Source organism: Ostrinia nubilalis, chromosome 1 (assembly GCF_963855985.1).
Source record: "Ostrinia nubilalis chromosome 1, ilOstNubi1.1, whole genome shotgun sequence".
NCBI classification, from domain to species: domain Eukaryota; kingdom Metazoa; phylum Arthropoda; class Insecta; order Lepidoptera; family Crambidae; genus Ostrinia; species Ostrinia nubilalis.
Window position 1 is genome coordinate 18,836,264 of NC_087088.1, and position 14,303 is coordinate 18,850,566.

The window sequence follows — 14,303 nt, forward strand, 5'->3', positions numbered from 1 at the left end:
TTTCTCACACGAAACATCATCCTAATACCATATTTTTAACCCCTGTTAATGAAAATGATATATTTAAGATAATAAAAGGTCTAAGAAACACTAATTCTGCAGGTTACGACAACATCAACACAGAAATCATAAAAAAATGTGCTGAATTTGTATCGATTCCCTTAGCCTATTTAGTAAATCTTTCTCTCGAACAGGGTCGGTTTCCAGTAGAACTAAAACGATCCATTGTGAAACCCCTTTACAAGAATGGTGCTCATGACGAGCTAGGTAATTACCGACACATTACCTTGATACCTATTCGTTCGTTCGTTTCAGCCAAATGACGTCCACTGCTGGACAAAGGCCTCCTCCAAGGTTTTTCACAATGCACGGTCCTGCGCTGCCCGCATCCAGGCTCTTCCCGCGACCTTTACGAGATCGTCGGTCCACCTAGTAGGAGGCCTGCCCACGCTACGTCTTCCAGCCCGTGGTCGCCACTCGAGAACTTTTCTGCCCCAACGGCCATCGTCTCTACGAGCTATGTGCCCCGCCCACTGCCACTTGGTTTTAGCAATTCTGCGAGCTATGTCGGTCACTTTGGTTCTCCTGCGGATCTCCTCATTTCTGATTCGATCACGCAGGGAAACTCCAAGCATGGCCCGCTCCATCGCCCTTTGGGTGACCTTGAGCCTTCTTATGAGGCCCATAGTAAGCGACCACGTTTCGGATCCATAAATCAACACTGGCAGCACACACTGCTCGAAGACTTTTGTCTTGAGACACTGCGGTATTTCGGACGTGAGTATATTGCGTAGCTTCCCGAACGCTGCCCAGCCGAGTTGGATTCGACGATTGACCTCTTTCTCGAAGTTGGCCCTACCTAACTGGACTGTTTGTCCCAGGTATACATAATTGTCAACAACTTCGAGTGTAGTCTCCAACCTTCAAAGGAGTGGGTGCGACACGGACATTAGACATGATTTTTGTCTTGTCCATGTTCATTTTGAGACCCACTTGTTGAGAGGCTCTACTGAGGCCATCGAGCATTGTGCCTAGATCTTCCAAGGTTTCAGCCATGACTACGATATCGTCCGCGAATCTAAGGTGGGTGATGTACTCACCGTTGATATTTATGCCAAATCCGCTCCAGTCCAAGAGCTTGAAGACATCTTCCAGGGCGGTGGTAAACAGTTTTGGAGATATGACGTCTCCCTGTCTTACCCCTCGCTGCAAGTGGATAGGTTTCGAGTCCCGATCCTGGAGGCGGACTGACATTGTGGCGTTTTTGTATAAACTTTTTAACACTTCGATATAACGATAGTCAATTTGGCACCTTTGGAGAGACTGTAGCACTGCCCAGGTCTCGACCGAATCGAAGGCTTTCTCATAATCCACAAACGCCAGGCAAAGTGGCTGATTATACTCCTCGGTCTTCTGTATAATCTGCCGCAGCGTATGTATGTGGTCTATGGTACCAAAGCCTTTTCGGAAACCGGCTTGTTCGGGAGGCTGGAAGTCGTCGAGCCTGCGAGCGAGACGATTCGTAATGACTCTCGAAAACAGCTTGTAGACATGGCTCAGAAGTGAGATGGGTCTATAATTCTTCAACAAGGTTTTGTCACCTTTTTTGAAGAAGAGTATCACCACACTTCTGTGCCATGTCGTAGGCGTTTTTCCTTCGAGGATGACGGAATTGAACAGCTTCTGAAGAGCCTTCAGTATCGGCGTTCCACCTGCCTTCAAAAGCTCAGCCGTGATTCCATCATCACCCGGTGCCTTGTTGTTCTTTAGCTGTTTGAGAGCCATTCTAATCTCGTACAGACTGACGTCCGGGATATCTTCGGTATAGTGTCGGATCAATCTAGCTCTTGGGTCTTCGGCTAGATTTGTGACAGGTGTGCGTACACTCGTGTATAATTGTTGAGCAAAGCTTTTGATTTTGTCTCTCATAAGCTGCTTCTTAACAAACTGGATAGATATGGTATAAGGGGAAACGCTCTATCCTGGATAGAAAGCTATCTAGCGGACCGTCAACAGTGCGTAGAAATTACAAGAATATCTGAGAATGTTAAGAAAACATACTCATCTTCATACTGCTATAATAGATGCGGTGTTCCCCAGGGTAGCGTATTAGGACCGTTGTTATTTCTTTTGTACATTAATGACTTGCCAAATGTCACTAACCAGCGATGTTTACTTTTTGCGGACGATACCACTCTTACCGTTAAATGTAAAAATAAAGAAGAGTTAGATCGTATTGAAGGTACTGAATTATGTAAAATAATAAAATGGCTTGAATGTAATAATTTGAATCTTAAAGTTAATAAAACCAAATATATTAAATTTGAAGCAAAATTCAACAATGACATAAAACTACTTGACATATATTGTGACAATCGTAAAATAGAACATATAAATTCGACAAAGTTTTTAGTAATAATTTAGTTTTAATAATAATGTCTTTAATAATGATAATTAATAATAATTTCTATTATTTAATTAATTAATACTAACATAGTTTTAAGCTTACATTGTTACTAACACTATATGGACCCTGGTTCGAAATAAACATATTTTATTTTATTTTATTTTATTTAGGATTAAAAATAGATCAATTTTGTAATTGGAAAGACCATATTGACTATATAGTTAGCAAAATTGACAGATTTGTTTACGCCCTCCGCAGAGTTAGACAAGTAGCATCTAAAGATGCAGCAGTCATGGCTTATCATGGATATGTGGGATCTGTGCTACGATATGGTCTCATATTATGGGGAAACTCTGTGGATATGCCAAGAGCTTTTAAAGTGCAAAAGAAATGTATTCGATCAATCTGTGGGGTACATTATTTGGATAGTTGTAAACCTCTATTCAAGGCTCTAAACATTTTGCCACTTCCCTGCATATATTTATATTGGAAATTTCGATTTTTGTAAAAAGGTACATTCATCTCTTCGATAAAAACAAAGACTTTGATAGGTACAGAGGCAGGAAAACTGAAAATTTGAGAATTCCCCCGCAAAGATTGACCCTCTACTCAAAGAATGTTCATTGTATGGCAATAAAAATATTTAATAAATTACCCGAAGATATTAAAACATTGACATTTACTAAATTTAGAAATAATTTATTAGAATTCTTAAAACAAAAGATGTATTACACAGTCAGTGAATTCCTGACCGAAAAATCTTTTTGACATTAAATTTTGTACTTGACATTTAAAAAATTCTTAAAATATGACATTGTACCATTGACATTGTTTGAATCTAATGTAATGTTTGTGCTATTTCAATAATTCATAATCATTTTCTGACATTTGCATGACATTCAATTAATAATGATACTACTTTTTAATATTAAAAACATAACCATATTTTCTGTATTTTTTTGTAATATTTGCACATCGTATGTACGATAGAATATGTTGGAAACTTCTCTTTTTACAACCATTTGTACCGTATTCTGGCAAATAAATAATTTATTATTATTATTTGTAAAATCTTATAATCGCAAGTAACACATCATTTTTTTATTTAAAATTACAAAATAGAAAATTATAATTTACTTGTATTTATCGATAATAGGAAACCGCATTAGAACACGAGCACAACACTATGTTACGACCGGCACATGAGGCCGTACTGTGTATTTTCACACGACAGTGGATATCGGAAGAAATTAAATACATTGCGCAGTAGTTGAGCATGACATAAAGTGGTTGCTAACTAAATCGTCAATGTACAAGTGTGTTAGAATTTTTATCACCACTGATTTCGATATCGCAGTAACTGTTACGGCACTGAATTCGTTCGTAAAAATGTTTAGTTTTTTTTTATTTTTAAGCAAAATACCAATGGATTTGCAATACTTACATGTAGTAAATGACTCCATTGTTCCTGTAGTTCTTCGTTTCACTTGTTTTATTGCACGTAACGACGCATTATCCAAAATATCGGAGAACATTTCCTTAGTACGACTGAATCGCGACTAACCTAGCTTCGCGGCCGATGTTCGTTTCTGGGCATATCGCGGAGACACGCGCCACGCCCCCGTTTCACATCTATTCCCTTCTATGATCTGAGGTGAGCACGTAGAATTTTGTCCAATGACCCCAAGCTACCCATCCTTATCGCTCGCGCGTAATTCGGTGACCGGGCTTTACAAATAAACCACAACTTGTGAAGACTACGACTACACCATCAAGAGTGTAACGACTGAGAAAAGGAAGAAGTTGCTACCCAGTTTACGGCGAAGTATAGTCTGAACTGTGTCAGTGATCCGAGCATTGTTTTCATAATACACGAGCGCGCGTCGTTCAACAACAACCTGATGCTAAAGGCTAAAATATTATAGAGTATTTAACCGATTTAGTCCCAGACGGCATTAATTAATGTCATAACAATTGATTATCTATTGTGTCTAGATTCGCGGAGCTTGAAGGATTAAAGGAGCGAAAAGTTCCTATAGTTCTCAATATCAGACCCATAATACAGTTCAATTCAAAAAGACTACATCAATATTCATCTCCAAATTCTATTATAAGTGTAGGCGCACACTAGGCGACACGCGACAGCGACAGCTCGGCGACTAGACGCCTACTTGTCGTCGCGACTCCGCGACTCTGTCGCTAAATATAAAATTGACAAGAATAGGCGTCAAGTCGACGAGCTGTCGCGTGTTTGTGTATGGTGTAAATCCTATCCCATGCTCCCCAGATGCGCGAGCTGATGCTCCCGTGCGAGTGGCACCACGGCACGTTCCAGTTCATCCGCAGCAAGAAGAGCCTGCAGCAGGAGCGCGGCCGCCAGGTGGCGCTGGGCCACTGGCTGCTGTGGCACCCCTACAGCCCCATCAAGTACTACTGGGACTGTATGCAGCTCATCGTCTCCTATATACTCTTCCTGTATATACCCTTGCAAGTGTTCTATCATTGTGAGTTCTACGCTTTTATAGAAGTAATGGCGCATTTTCATTAGTCGATAACTAGTTCCCCGCATGCAGTAAACTGACCGTGCTATCGACCAATGGAATTCATCATTCAGATTTTCTGACGCGCCATGCCTGTTTCTATTTTTTAGTAAACTTCGCACCCAGATTGCGGGCCCTGTGGCACGCGTTCCAGAAATCTCTCGCACTCCGCATGCGGACCCTATCGGCTAGTGAAATTGCGCCATTAAGGTCAATAGCTTAAGGCTACAAACGCACTAGCGGTTAACTAAAAAGCGGCTAGCCACCCCCGCGGTTAACCGCTAGTGCGAAAGAGCGCTAAGGCAATCTTATGATGTGAGAACTGGTCCAGTTGTCAGTCTTTTTTTTGGATACTGCGTGTGATGAAAGCGAGCCACAATGATTGATCGCTACGACAGCTTGGAATTATCACGAACACGATTTTCTCTAATATACCCGAGGCAAATGGATGATTTGACCAACACTCCCTAAGCACACACTAACACAGCACGGAATAAAATTAAATGGTTTCCAGGTCCAAATCCCTACGACCCGATCATCCTGTTCTACGACGGGCTGGCATTTCTGGACATCTTCAGCAAGTTCATCACTGGCTACTGTCACGAGGACGGGAAGAAGGTCACGTTGGAGCGCAAGGAGATCGCCCGGTTGTACTTGAAAGGGATGTTCATATTCGACTTCTTAGCAGCTCTGCCACTACAATGCATCAAGATCTTTGACGACTGCAAGTATTCAACGCACACGATGTGGTTTGTCTTCAAACTTTTCAGGTGTGTGATAATTTTGTCAATTCAGCCAATGTCAATAATAACTTTTGTGAAAATGTGGAATCTTCTGATTTGTTTCATCTGGATTCCGTTGCAGCCTGATGTCCATGCGTAAACAATGGCAGAACTTCTACAAACAAATGGGCTTGTCGTACGTTGCGTCCGTAGGCATCACCGTGTTCATGCGCGGCGTACTGTTCTTCCACTGGATGACGTACCTCCTCTACCAGATCCCTTCGTTCTGCGCTCACTACTACAAAGACAATCTAGACTCGATATCCTGGTTCAAACGGCTCCACGTCACCGATAGTGCATCTACGACGGTGTTTCAGAAGTACATGTCAAATCTGTACTTAATCTGTGGCCTGTGCAACGGATCGAGTCATTACAGCCCGATGGCCGACTTTCTCATACCAGAAATGCTTGTCAACTCGGCTATGGGAATAGTCGGACTGATGTTCTTGACGTACTCATTTGCGACGTTACTACGATTGGCGATATACGGAAGATTCGAAGTACTGCTTTACAATGGCAGGCTGAAAGAGCTGACCGATTACATGGTATTCAAAGGTCTCCCGAAAACTCTGCAGCGGAAAATCCAGCTGTTCATTAACTACAAATTCTACGAACACTATTTCAACGAGCAAGCGATTATGAACACTGTCAACGAGCAAATAAAGCAGGATATAAATATGCACTGCTGTAAAAAATTGGTGATGAATGTACCGATTTTCCAAGATATGCCGATAGCACTGATCAATACGATTGTGTTTAGTTTGACGCAAGCACTGTACATGCCAGGAGAGGTAGGCATCCATCAGCCAGTATAATCGGACTTACATAGTAAGGTGATATGAATAAAAACCAATATTGTTTATTTTACAGACAATAATTAAGTGTGATCAATCCGGGCAATCGATCTACTTGATATATTCAGGAACTGTCGCTGTTATCAACTCTACAGGAAGAGAAGTATGTTGTTGTATATTTGCCAATAAAGGAAAGGAGTTATAAAACATTAATTAAATTATAATTTACAGGTAGCTCATCTTCGCGACGGATCGTACTTTGGTGAGGCGGCGCTGTTGGACCCCGGAGTTCTACGCACTGTTACGATTATAGCCCTCGAGATTACGGAAATGTACAAGTTAGTAAAAGTTCCACTTTAAAATTAAAGCCCGGTCTGCGAGCACGAAGAATCCTCCCTTATCGCTCGCGCGTAATTATATTGCTGTCGCGACGGGCGCCCGCAGTGAGTGTGCGAGCGCGACAGCAACATAATTACTAGATGGGTAGCTTGGGGTCATTGGACAAAATTCTACGTGCTCGCAGATCAGACTATAATAAACTATCATGTAAGCTTGACTAGACATATGCAATACGAACGTCATGTTCACGCAGAACTTCGCTAATCAACTGACTTTACTTACACAACTTAAGCAATGATAGAACATAGGGTATTTCTTGTGGTGTCAAGCCGGTGTGAGGAGATGGATGTCCATCTGTACATGACTCCCATTTCTAAAGATTATTTAATTAATAGATAATTAAAAATTATCATTTTTTCAGGCTCAGCACGAAAGACTTCCAAACGTGTCTGCAACCATACCCGCACCTCAAACGTCGCCTGGAGGAATCCAGCACCAAGCACAAGCGGAAGGGAAGACGCAGAGAGTAATTTGTTAGAAGCATTAGCTCAGTATAAACAGATGCAATAAACAGTAATGTAAGCCAAATTATTTTTAATTTGTCTACACATATAACCAAAACACAAAAACGTAGGCCACGTTGAATCTTGCGCAGGTTTTCATACTATACACATTATACAGCAAATGTTGCCATTCACATTATAAAAACGCCGCTGCCGCGCTGCTGTCGCGCTTCTAATGCCCTACGTGGAGGTGGTCTTAGTTGCAAGCCGTCCACGCTACACTGCACTGCTCAATACTGCTCATACTATCTTTGGATACAGACACGCGTGCTTACGCTCGCGCATATTTTAGCTTAGGCTCTTAAGGCCGGGTAGCAGAGAAAATGGCGAAAATGAGGTTTTCATTTTTCATTTTTGAGGTACTAAACAGTAAAATTAAAGGCTAAGATTTTTATTGGGCATAGTTGAGGATATTTTCTAGGGCTATTAACGGATGGAAACACGATTTGATGAAGTTGACTCGATAGAATAAATTCCCAAAGTTACCTCTATTCGTTTTCTATTTATGGTTTTATTTTTAAATTAAGCGATTTGAGATTCTAAATCTTTTACTAAACTAAAGTTCAGAAATAACTTGAGGGCTTTTAACGGATGAAATTTTTATATTGCGTCTTATTTAGTTACAATGTTAAAAAATGTGGAAAAAATCGTCCATGACGGCTTGAACAATCTCAATCAGTCGCGCGGTGGCGCTTACGGAGGACGGACGCGTGTCAGTTTTTTGGCCGTGACAGTTCGCGATTTGTCAATATTTTTGACAATGATGACTTTGATGAGTCACAGTATAATAATATCAGTGTTACTGGAGAAAGCTTAAATTTTTGATAATTAAGAATTATCAATTTTGTCTACCTATTGAAATTTAAATCGTTCGCATCCTTTTAAACGAAGACTCTACTCATGATACATAATACATTCCTCAAATATGAGACAAAACCAATGAGTTAAAATTTCATTTTAATAGTACCTACATACAATCGTCTTACACTCTTTAGAAGAGCACACTGACACAAATAAATAATAAAAAATACTGTCTAAGGTCTGTAGCTAAAGGTCTAAGCTGTAAGATAGAAGAATCTTCTAGCCAAAAAGATGGCAGATGCAGCAGATATCAACTGATTTAAAACTGGAGTTCATATGACTCCTTGTAGACTTGAGTCTCTAGAGCGTCCCTTCCTCCACCATGCGTAAGAATGTTTCAAAAATACTGTCTAAGGTCTGTAGCTAAAGGTCTAAGCTGCAAGATAGAAGAATCTTCTAGCCAAAAAGATGGCAGATGCAGCAGATGTCAACGGATTTAAAACTGGAGTTCATGTGACTCCTTGTAGACTTGAGTGTCTAGAGCGTCCATTCCTCCACCATGCGTAAGAATTTTCACAAAAATACTGTCTAAGGTCTGTAGCTAAAGGTCTACGCTGCAAGATGGAAGAATCTTCTAACCAAAAAGATGGCAGATGCAGCAGATGTCAACGGATTTAAAACTGGAGTTGATGTATGGAACGGTCGCTTTTTTGTAACCTTTATAATTTGGTCGGCTTATAGAAGAATTCCTGATATTTTTTTGCAGTTCGATAACTTTATTATAAGTCGTAATATAAAGCTGAAATTAACAGGATAGCTTATTCAAGGAACATTTTAATTTGTCCATTGCCATGCCATGTTCCCTTGTTATAAGGGAATCGCGTATTCGGCCACGAAAGTAAGACTGTTAAAATAAATTAGATTTCTTGAAATCTCTCTTTTGCGCAAAGCCACATCATTTATATTTACTGTGGTTATAAAGGTGTACCAAGGGTACATGCTACACCTTTTTATCCGATTGTAAGAGTACTGGTTGTGGTACTGGTTTACTCACAAATCCGTTTTATCTGAATTTCGAAATCTTTTAATTACACTGGTGTTTATCATTCAAATCAATGACTAATGTTTGAACTAATTTAGACATATCAAGGTCTATCATTGGTATTTTTTTCAAACTTCTGCGTTGAGCTATTTACGAGATCTGGGACATCACAAAACATCACCCCAGCAAAATTCTAAATAACTTGAGAACCGGAACACGAACAAATTTTGCTATTCGTGGACAAATTACTACGCAACAAGAGCTATCTATACATGTATTTGGTTCTGGGATAGAACGACTTTCAAAAAAAAAAAATTTTGCCAGGGTAATGTTTGAAACGTTACCCCAGCAAAATCTGTTTTTTCCTAATAACTTTAAAACTATAATTTGAACGAATTTTGCTATTAGTGGACAAATTTCTGCTCACGATGGACTAATTATCTGCTATACTCTCGACTCTCTAAAGCACAACATTTATAAAAAATTTGCTGCGGTAATGCACTCCAGGTAACCGTGTGTGATGCTCATTGCTCATAGTGATTTTTGATACAGAGCCCCGTACATACGTTATACATAAATTATGGAAAGAAAACACCCAGACCAATACAAACAAATATTTATTTTATTTATTTATTTTATTTTATTTATTATTCATTATTGAGCAATTACATATTTGATCCAAATAGCGTCCTAAATCCTCTTTAGGTTTGTCTAGACGCTATTGTTCTCTATACAAATAAAAACAAACGTTTTAGTATAAGCATTCACAACACTTTCAAATATTATACAAAACATTATTTTAGCGAGTGCGCACTACGATGACGAAAGACTCGACGTTCGATCGCGATCGCATATGTATGCAATTTTAGTATGATATTTTTATTTATTAATAAACAAAAAGACTGAACAAAATTGATGCGTGTACTGATTAATGTAATTAACCTCATGCAAAGTTTCGTGAATTGCTACAACTATAATTTATTATCCAAGCTCTAAATAATCGCTACTACGAGTAACTGATCATAAAATGTTTTTCCAATCGTTCAAGCTCCCGAGGATCTACCGATAGGTCGGGTGACGTAATCTTGAAATTAGCCGGGGCGGAACTTCCGGAAGGTCGGGTGACGCCACGCCTCTTTGAACCGTGTTTACTTTGGCAGTTATATTCTAAATTTATTCGATTCTAAAATATATTCCCAAAAATTTTGAAAGTTGTTTTAATTTGTATCACTTGGATATGATTTGTATTAGAAAGTGCTATGAGTGTGACGCTTGAACGGAAGGAAGTCAACCTAACCTAACCAACTGCGTATTTCTAAACTGCGTATTTCTATACTGTGTAGCCGCGAGAGCTCTTTGGCGCGCTGTCTTCGGCGAAGTATTGCGCGCGCAGATTTTGACAGCGCGAAATACCTACTTTAGCAGAAATACCAAGCCTTAAGTATAAGTCTACGGGGGCTACCTAAATAAACTCCGAAAAACGTTACTTCGACATTACGTTACTTCGACACACTGAATATCGACATGACTTTATTTCGACACTACACTACACTAAATACTCTCGCTTAAGCTTTTGTCTGAGTAGTGTAGTGTCGAAGTTAAGTCATGTCGATATTCAGTAAAGGCGGAGTAACGTAATGTTGAGGTAACGTTTGTCGGAGTAGAAATTACCAGCCGTGTATGGGCACGAAATAGGCTAGATGTCAAAATTTCAATTATTTGTCCGTCAGACAGATAATTAGAAAATATTAGACTCATATTTTTTATTTTCTTTCATAATTAAATAATAACAGTGCTACATCGAGTTGAAATGGCGCGATACGTCAGAATTTTTACTGAAAAGTGACGTCACGCGACATTTAACTCAATATAATACAGTAATTATTCAATTATGTAAAAAAATAAAAAATATTAGTTTAATATTTCCTAATTATCTCTCTGACGGACTAAATATAATTTCGATTTCATTACCCAGTCATCATCCCAATTGGCGACGGACCGAGTGATAGCGACAAGGCGGCAGCGCGGCGCGGGGCGATGGTTACAACATCATGACAGTATACAACATGACAGTATCTGGGGGCACGGCAGTGCCCCCACCAAGTCGAGCAAAAAAGCGGCACGGCGGTACCATCCTTTTCTCGAAGCAATTCAGGCCATTTTCGACCGCCTGTAACTTCGTTGTGGATAAAACTAGAAGGCTGAATTTTCATTAGCTATGCAGGCATTGTAAAGACACGGTATATTTAAAATTTCATTCAATTTGAACCAGTAGTTTAAGAATTATAACGGGTCAAAGTTACTTAATTTTGTCACTCACTGACTGACTCACTGACTCACCGATCATCAAAACTCTAAGGCACTTCTAGCAGACCTAGAAGCTTCAAATTTGGAATATAAGTAGTGTTTGGTGTTTGAATCAAGGAAAAACTAAAATATTTGGGGGCACGGTAGTGCAACCGCCAAGTCGAGTAAAATTTTTCAATTTCGGTCCAGTTTTCTAGATACATAACTGCTGTCTACAAAATACAAAAAGAAATGATATTTGGGGGCACGGTAGTGCAACCGCCAAGTCGAGTAAAATTTTTCAATTTCGGTCCAGTTTTCTAGATACATAACTGCTGTCTACAAAATACAAAAAGAAATGAGATCCCATCAAAAACAATACTTGTCAAAAAAACCAAGTCTCGCAACTCAGTTGTTCTACGGTAAAAAGTTGTGAGATCCATGTAATACCAAGTCCAGGCCAGGAAATCTTTAACGTTTTACATAAATATATTGACTTGGCCATCGCATGAAAACACGTGTAAATAAAATTATTTAGTGCGATGGCCAAGTCAATAATTTATGTAAAACGTTAAAGATTTCCTGGCCTGGACTTGGTATTACATGGATCTCACAACTTTTTACCGTAGAACAACTGAGTTGCGAGACTTGGTTTTGTTGACAAGTATTGTTTTTGATGGGATACAACATGACAGTATATGATTAGTAGTGACGCGCACGAAACGGGCGGGCGGAGCATCGCGTCGCGTCGCCCATCGCTTGGCCGTCGCTAGTTTTGTGCCCGCACACTAAGTACAGACGGTGTTTCTTTACGAGATCGAATCAGAGGAGATCCGGAAACGAACTAAAGTCGCTGACATAGCCCGACGGGTAAGCGAGCTGAAGTGGCAACGGGCACATAGTACGCAGAACTGACGGCCGATGGGGCAGCAAGGTTCTGGAGTGGAGGCCGCGCGTACCGGAAAACGCAACATGCGACGTCCACCCACAAGGAGGACCGACGACATCATAAAGGTGGCAGGAAGGCGCTGGACGCAGGCCGCTACCAACCGGGCAACATGGAAAGCATTGGGGGAGGCCTATGTTCAGCAGTGGACGTCCTGTGGCTGAGATGATGAGACTAAAGCCGGCAATACATGGACAGCCGAGCAGTTAGTCAGTGATCAACATACACGGACCGCTCTTGCAGTCAAGAGTCAACAGCTTGAAGCTGGACAGTGATAACTGCTCGAGCAGTTGGTATTAACTGCTCAACAAATCACAAGCGCGCGCGCCGTGGAATGAAGAAAGTGGGCGGAGGTATAAACTGCGCGAGAGCTTTCTACAGCTCGAGCAGTCAGTGTATGGCTGGCGACTGCTTGACCGCACGATGAAAATTCACCATGCTGTCGACCGCCCGAATCAGTTGCAACTGCTCGAGCGGTTCGTGTATGTGCGTACATAGAACTCTGCAGTTCACTGTGCAGTCGCAGCTTGAAGCTGTCGACCCTGATTGCTTCAAGCGGTCCGTGTATTGTCGGCCTAAGTAACAGCATTGTAGGCTAGCGACTAGTGATGTAAAATGAAAAAAAAAAAACAAATTTGGTTTTTTTTTTCAGATTTTTGAAAAAAACATGAAAAAACCGTTGTTTTTTTTCTAAATTTGGTTTTTTTTTCTGCCTTATATTTTAGGCCTGAACATACTCGTTTCGGCATACTCAGGTATTTTAGTTGGTAATCACACTCGAAAAGAACACTCGAATAGCAGAATAACTAAATAATTTGATATTGAATTTTCTCCGTCCGTCACACACCCCAACTGCGCTAAGGCAACTACGTTCAAATAAACATAAACCTAAAGGGGATTTCTCCGTGTGCAAATGTAATTGATTTGGGGATTTCCCTTTCGTTGATGTAAAAATGTTGCCAATATTATCATGAAATCTTAGTACCACTCAACCAGAAAAGTATAGTAGAGTTAAAAATAAACCGAAAACTCTATTACCTATGTATTCTTAAGTTATTCGTCTTAAAAGTTTTGGATTTCGTACTCTTGAAAAAAAACTAGGTCCAGAAAAAAAACATTTTTTTTTCAGGTTTTTTTTCACACCAGAAAAAAAACGTTTTTTTGTAACACCAGCAGATCAAGCGCCGCAAGTGGAACTGGATTGGCCACACTCTCCGAAGGGACCCCGATCACATCCCTAAGCAGGCTCTGGATTGCAATCCCCAAGGAAAACGCAAACGTGGTCGACCCAGGCAAAATTGGCGGCGCACTAGATAGGCGAAGAAGATCGGCAAGACCTGGAGCGAGATCAAGCGAGAAGCTCAAGACCGAACGAGATGGAGGACTGTTGTGGACGCCATCTGCCCCATCTAGGGGACATAGGACCATAAGTCAAGTAAGTCAAGTAGCGACTCACCCCGAGGCGCACGACGGCGTTGACGATGTTGGCGGTCCAGGCGGCCTCGACGCGCAGCAGGTCCTGGCGCGTCTCGGCGCTGAAGTAGCGCGGGCCCGCGCCGCCCGGGCCCACGCCGGGGCCCACGCCGGGCCCCGCGCCGGGCCCAGCGCCGCTCTGCACCAGGAAGCAGTGCTGGCGCCAGTCCACCGTCTCGCTCTCCTTGACCGTGCGGAACATCGTCTGGTACACCTTCAGCACCTCCGGACACTTGGTTAGCTCCGTGATGTTCATCTGGAAGATTTGTTTACGGTTAATGTTTGATTCATCAAACTAAAGCCCGGTCCGTGAGCACGTAGAATTTTGTC

The 14,303-nt window shown here is 41.0% G+C and overlaps 2 protein-coding genes across 2 annotated transcripts in view; one reads left to right on the forward strand and one right to left on the reverse strand.

Annotated features, from left to right (window-relative positions):
- LOC135074625 (gamma-2-syntrophin) overlaps positions 1–14,303 on the reverse strand; it is a 59,117-nt gene that overhangs the window by 27,399 nt on the left and 17,415 nt on the right. Inside the window, exon 8 of the mRNA XM_063968988.1 lies at positions 13,957–14,229. Within this exon, the coding sequence (XP_063825058.1) occupies positions 13,957–14,229 (273 nt within the window). The remainder of the gene's footprint in view (positions 1–13,956; positions 14,230–14,303) is intronic.
- Positions 3,131–7,392, forward strand: LOC135076879 (potassium/sodium hyperpolarization-activated cyclic nucleotide-gated channel 1-like). Its single transcript, XM_063971369.1, has 7 exons — positions 3,131–3,142; positions 4,695–4,911; positions 5,462–5,717; positions 5,812–6,520; positions 6,600–6,686; positions 6,755–6,861; positions 7,284–7,392. The coding sequence occupies exons 1-7, from the start codon at positions 3,131–3,133 to the stop codon at positions 7,390–7,392; spliced, it is 1,497 nt and encodes a 498-aa protein (XP_063827439.1).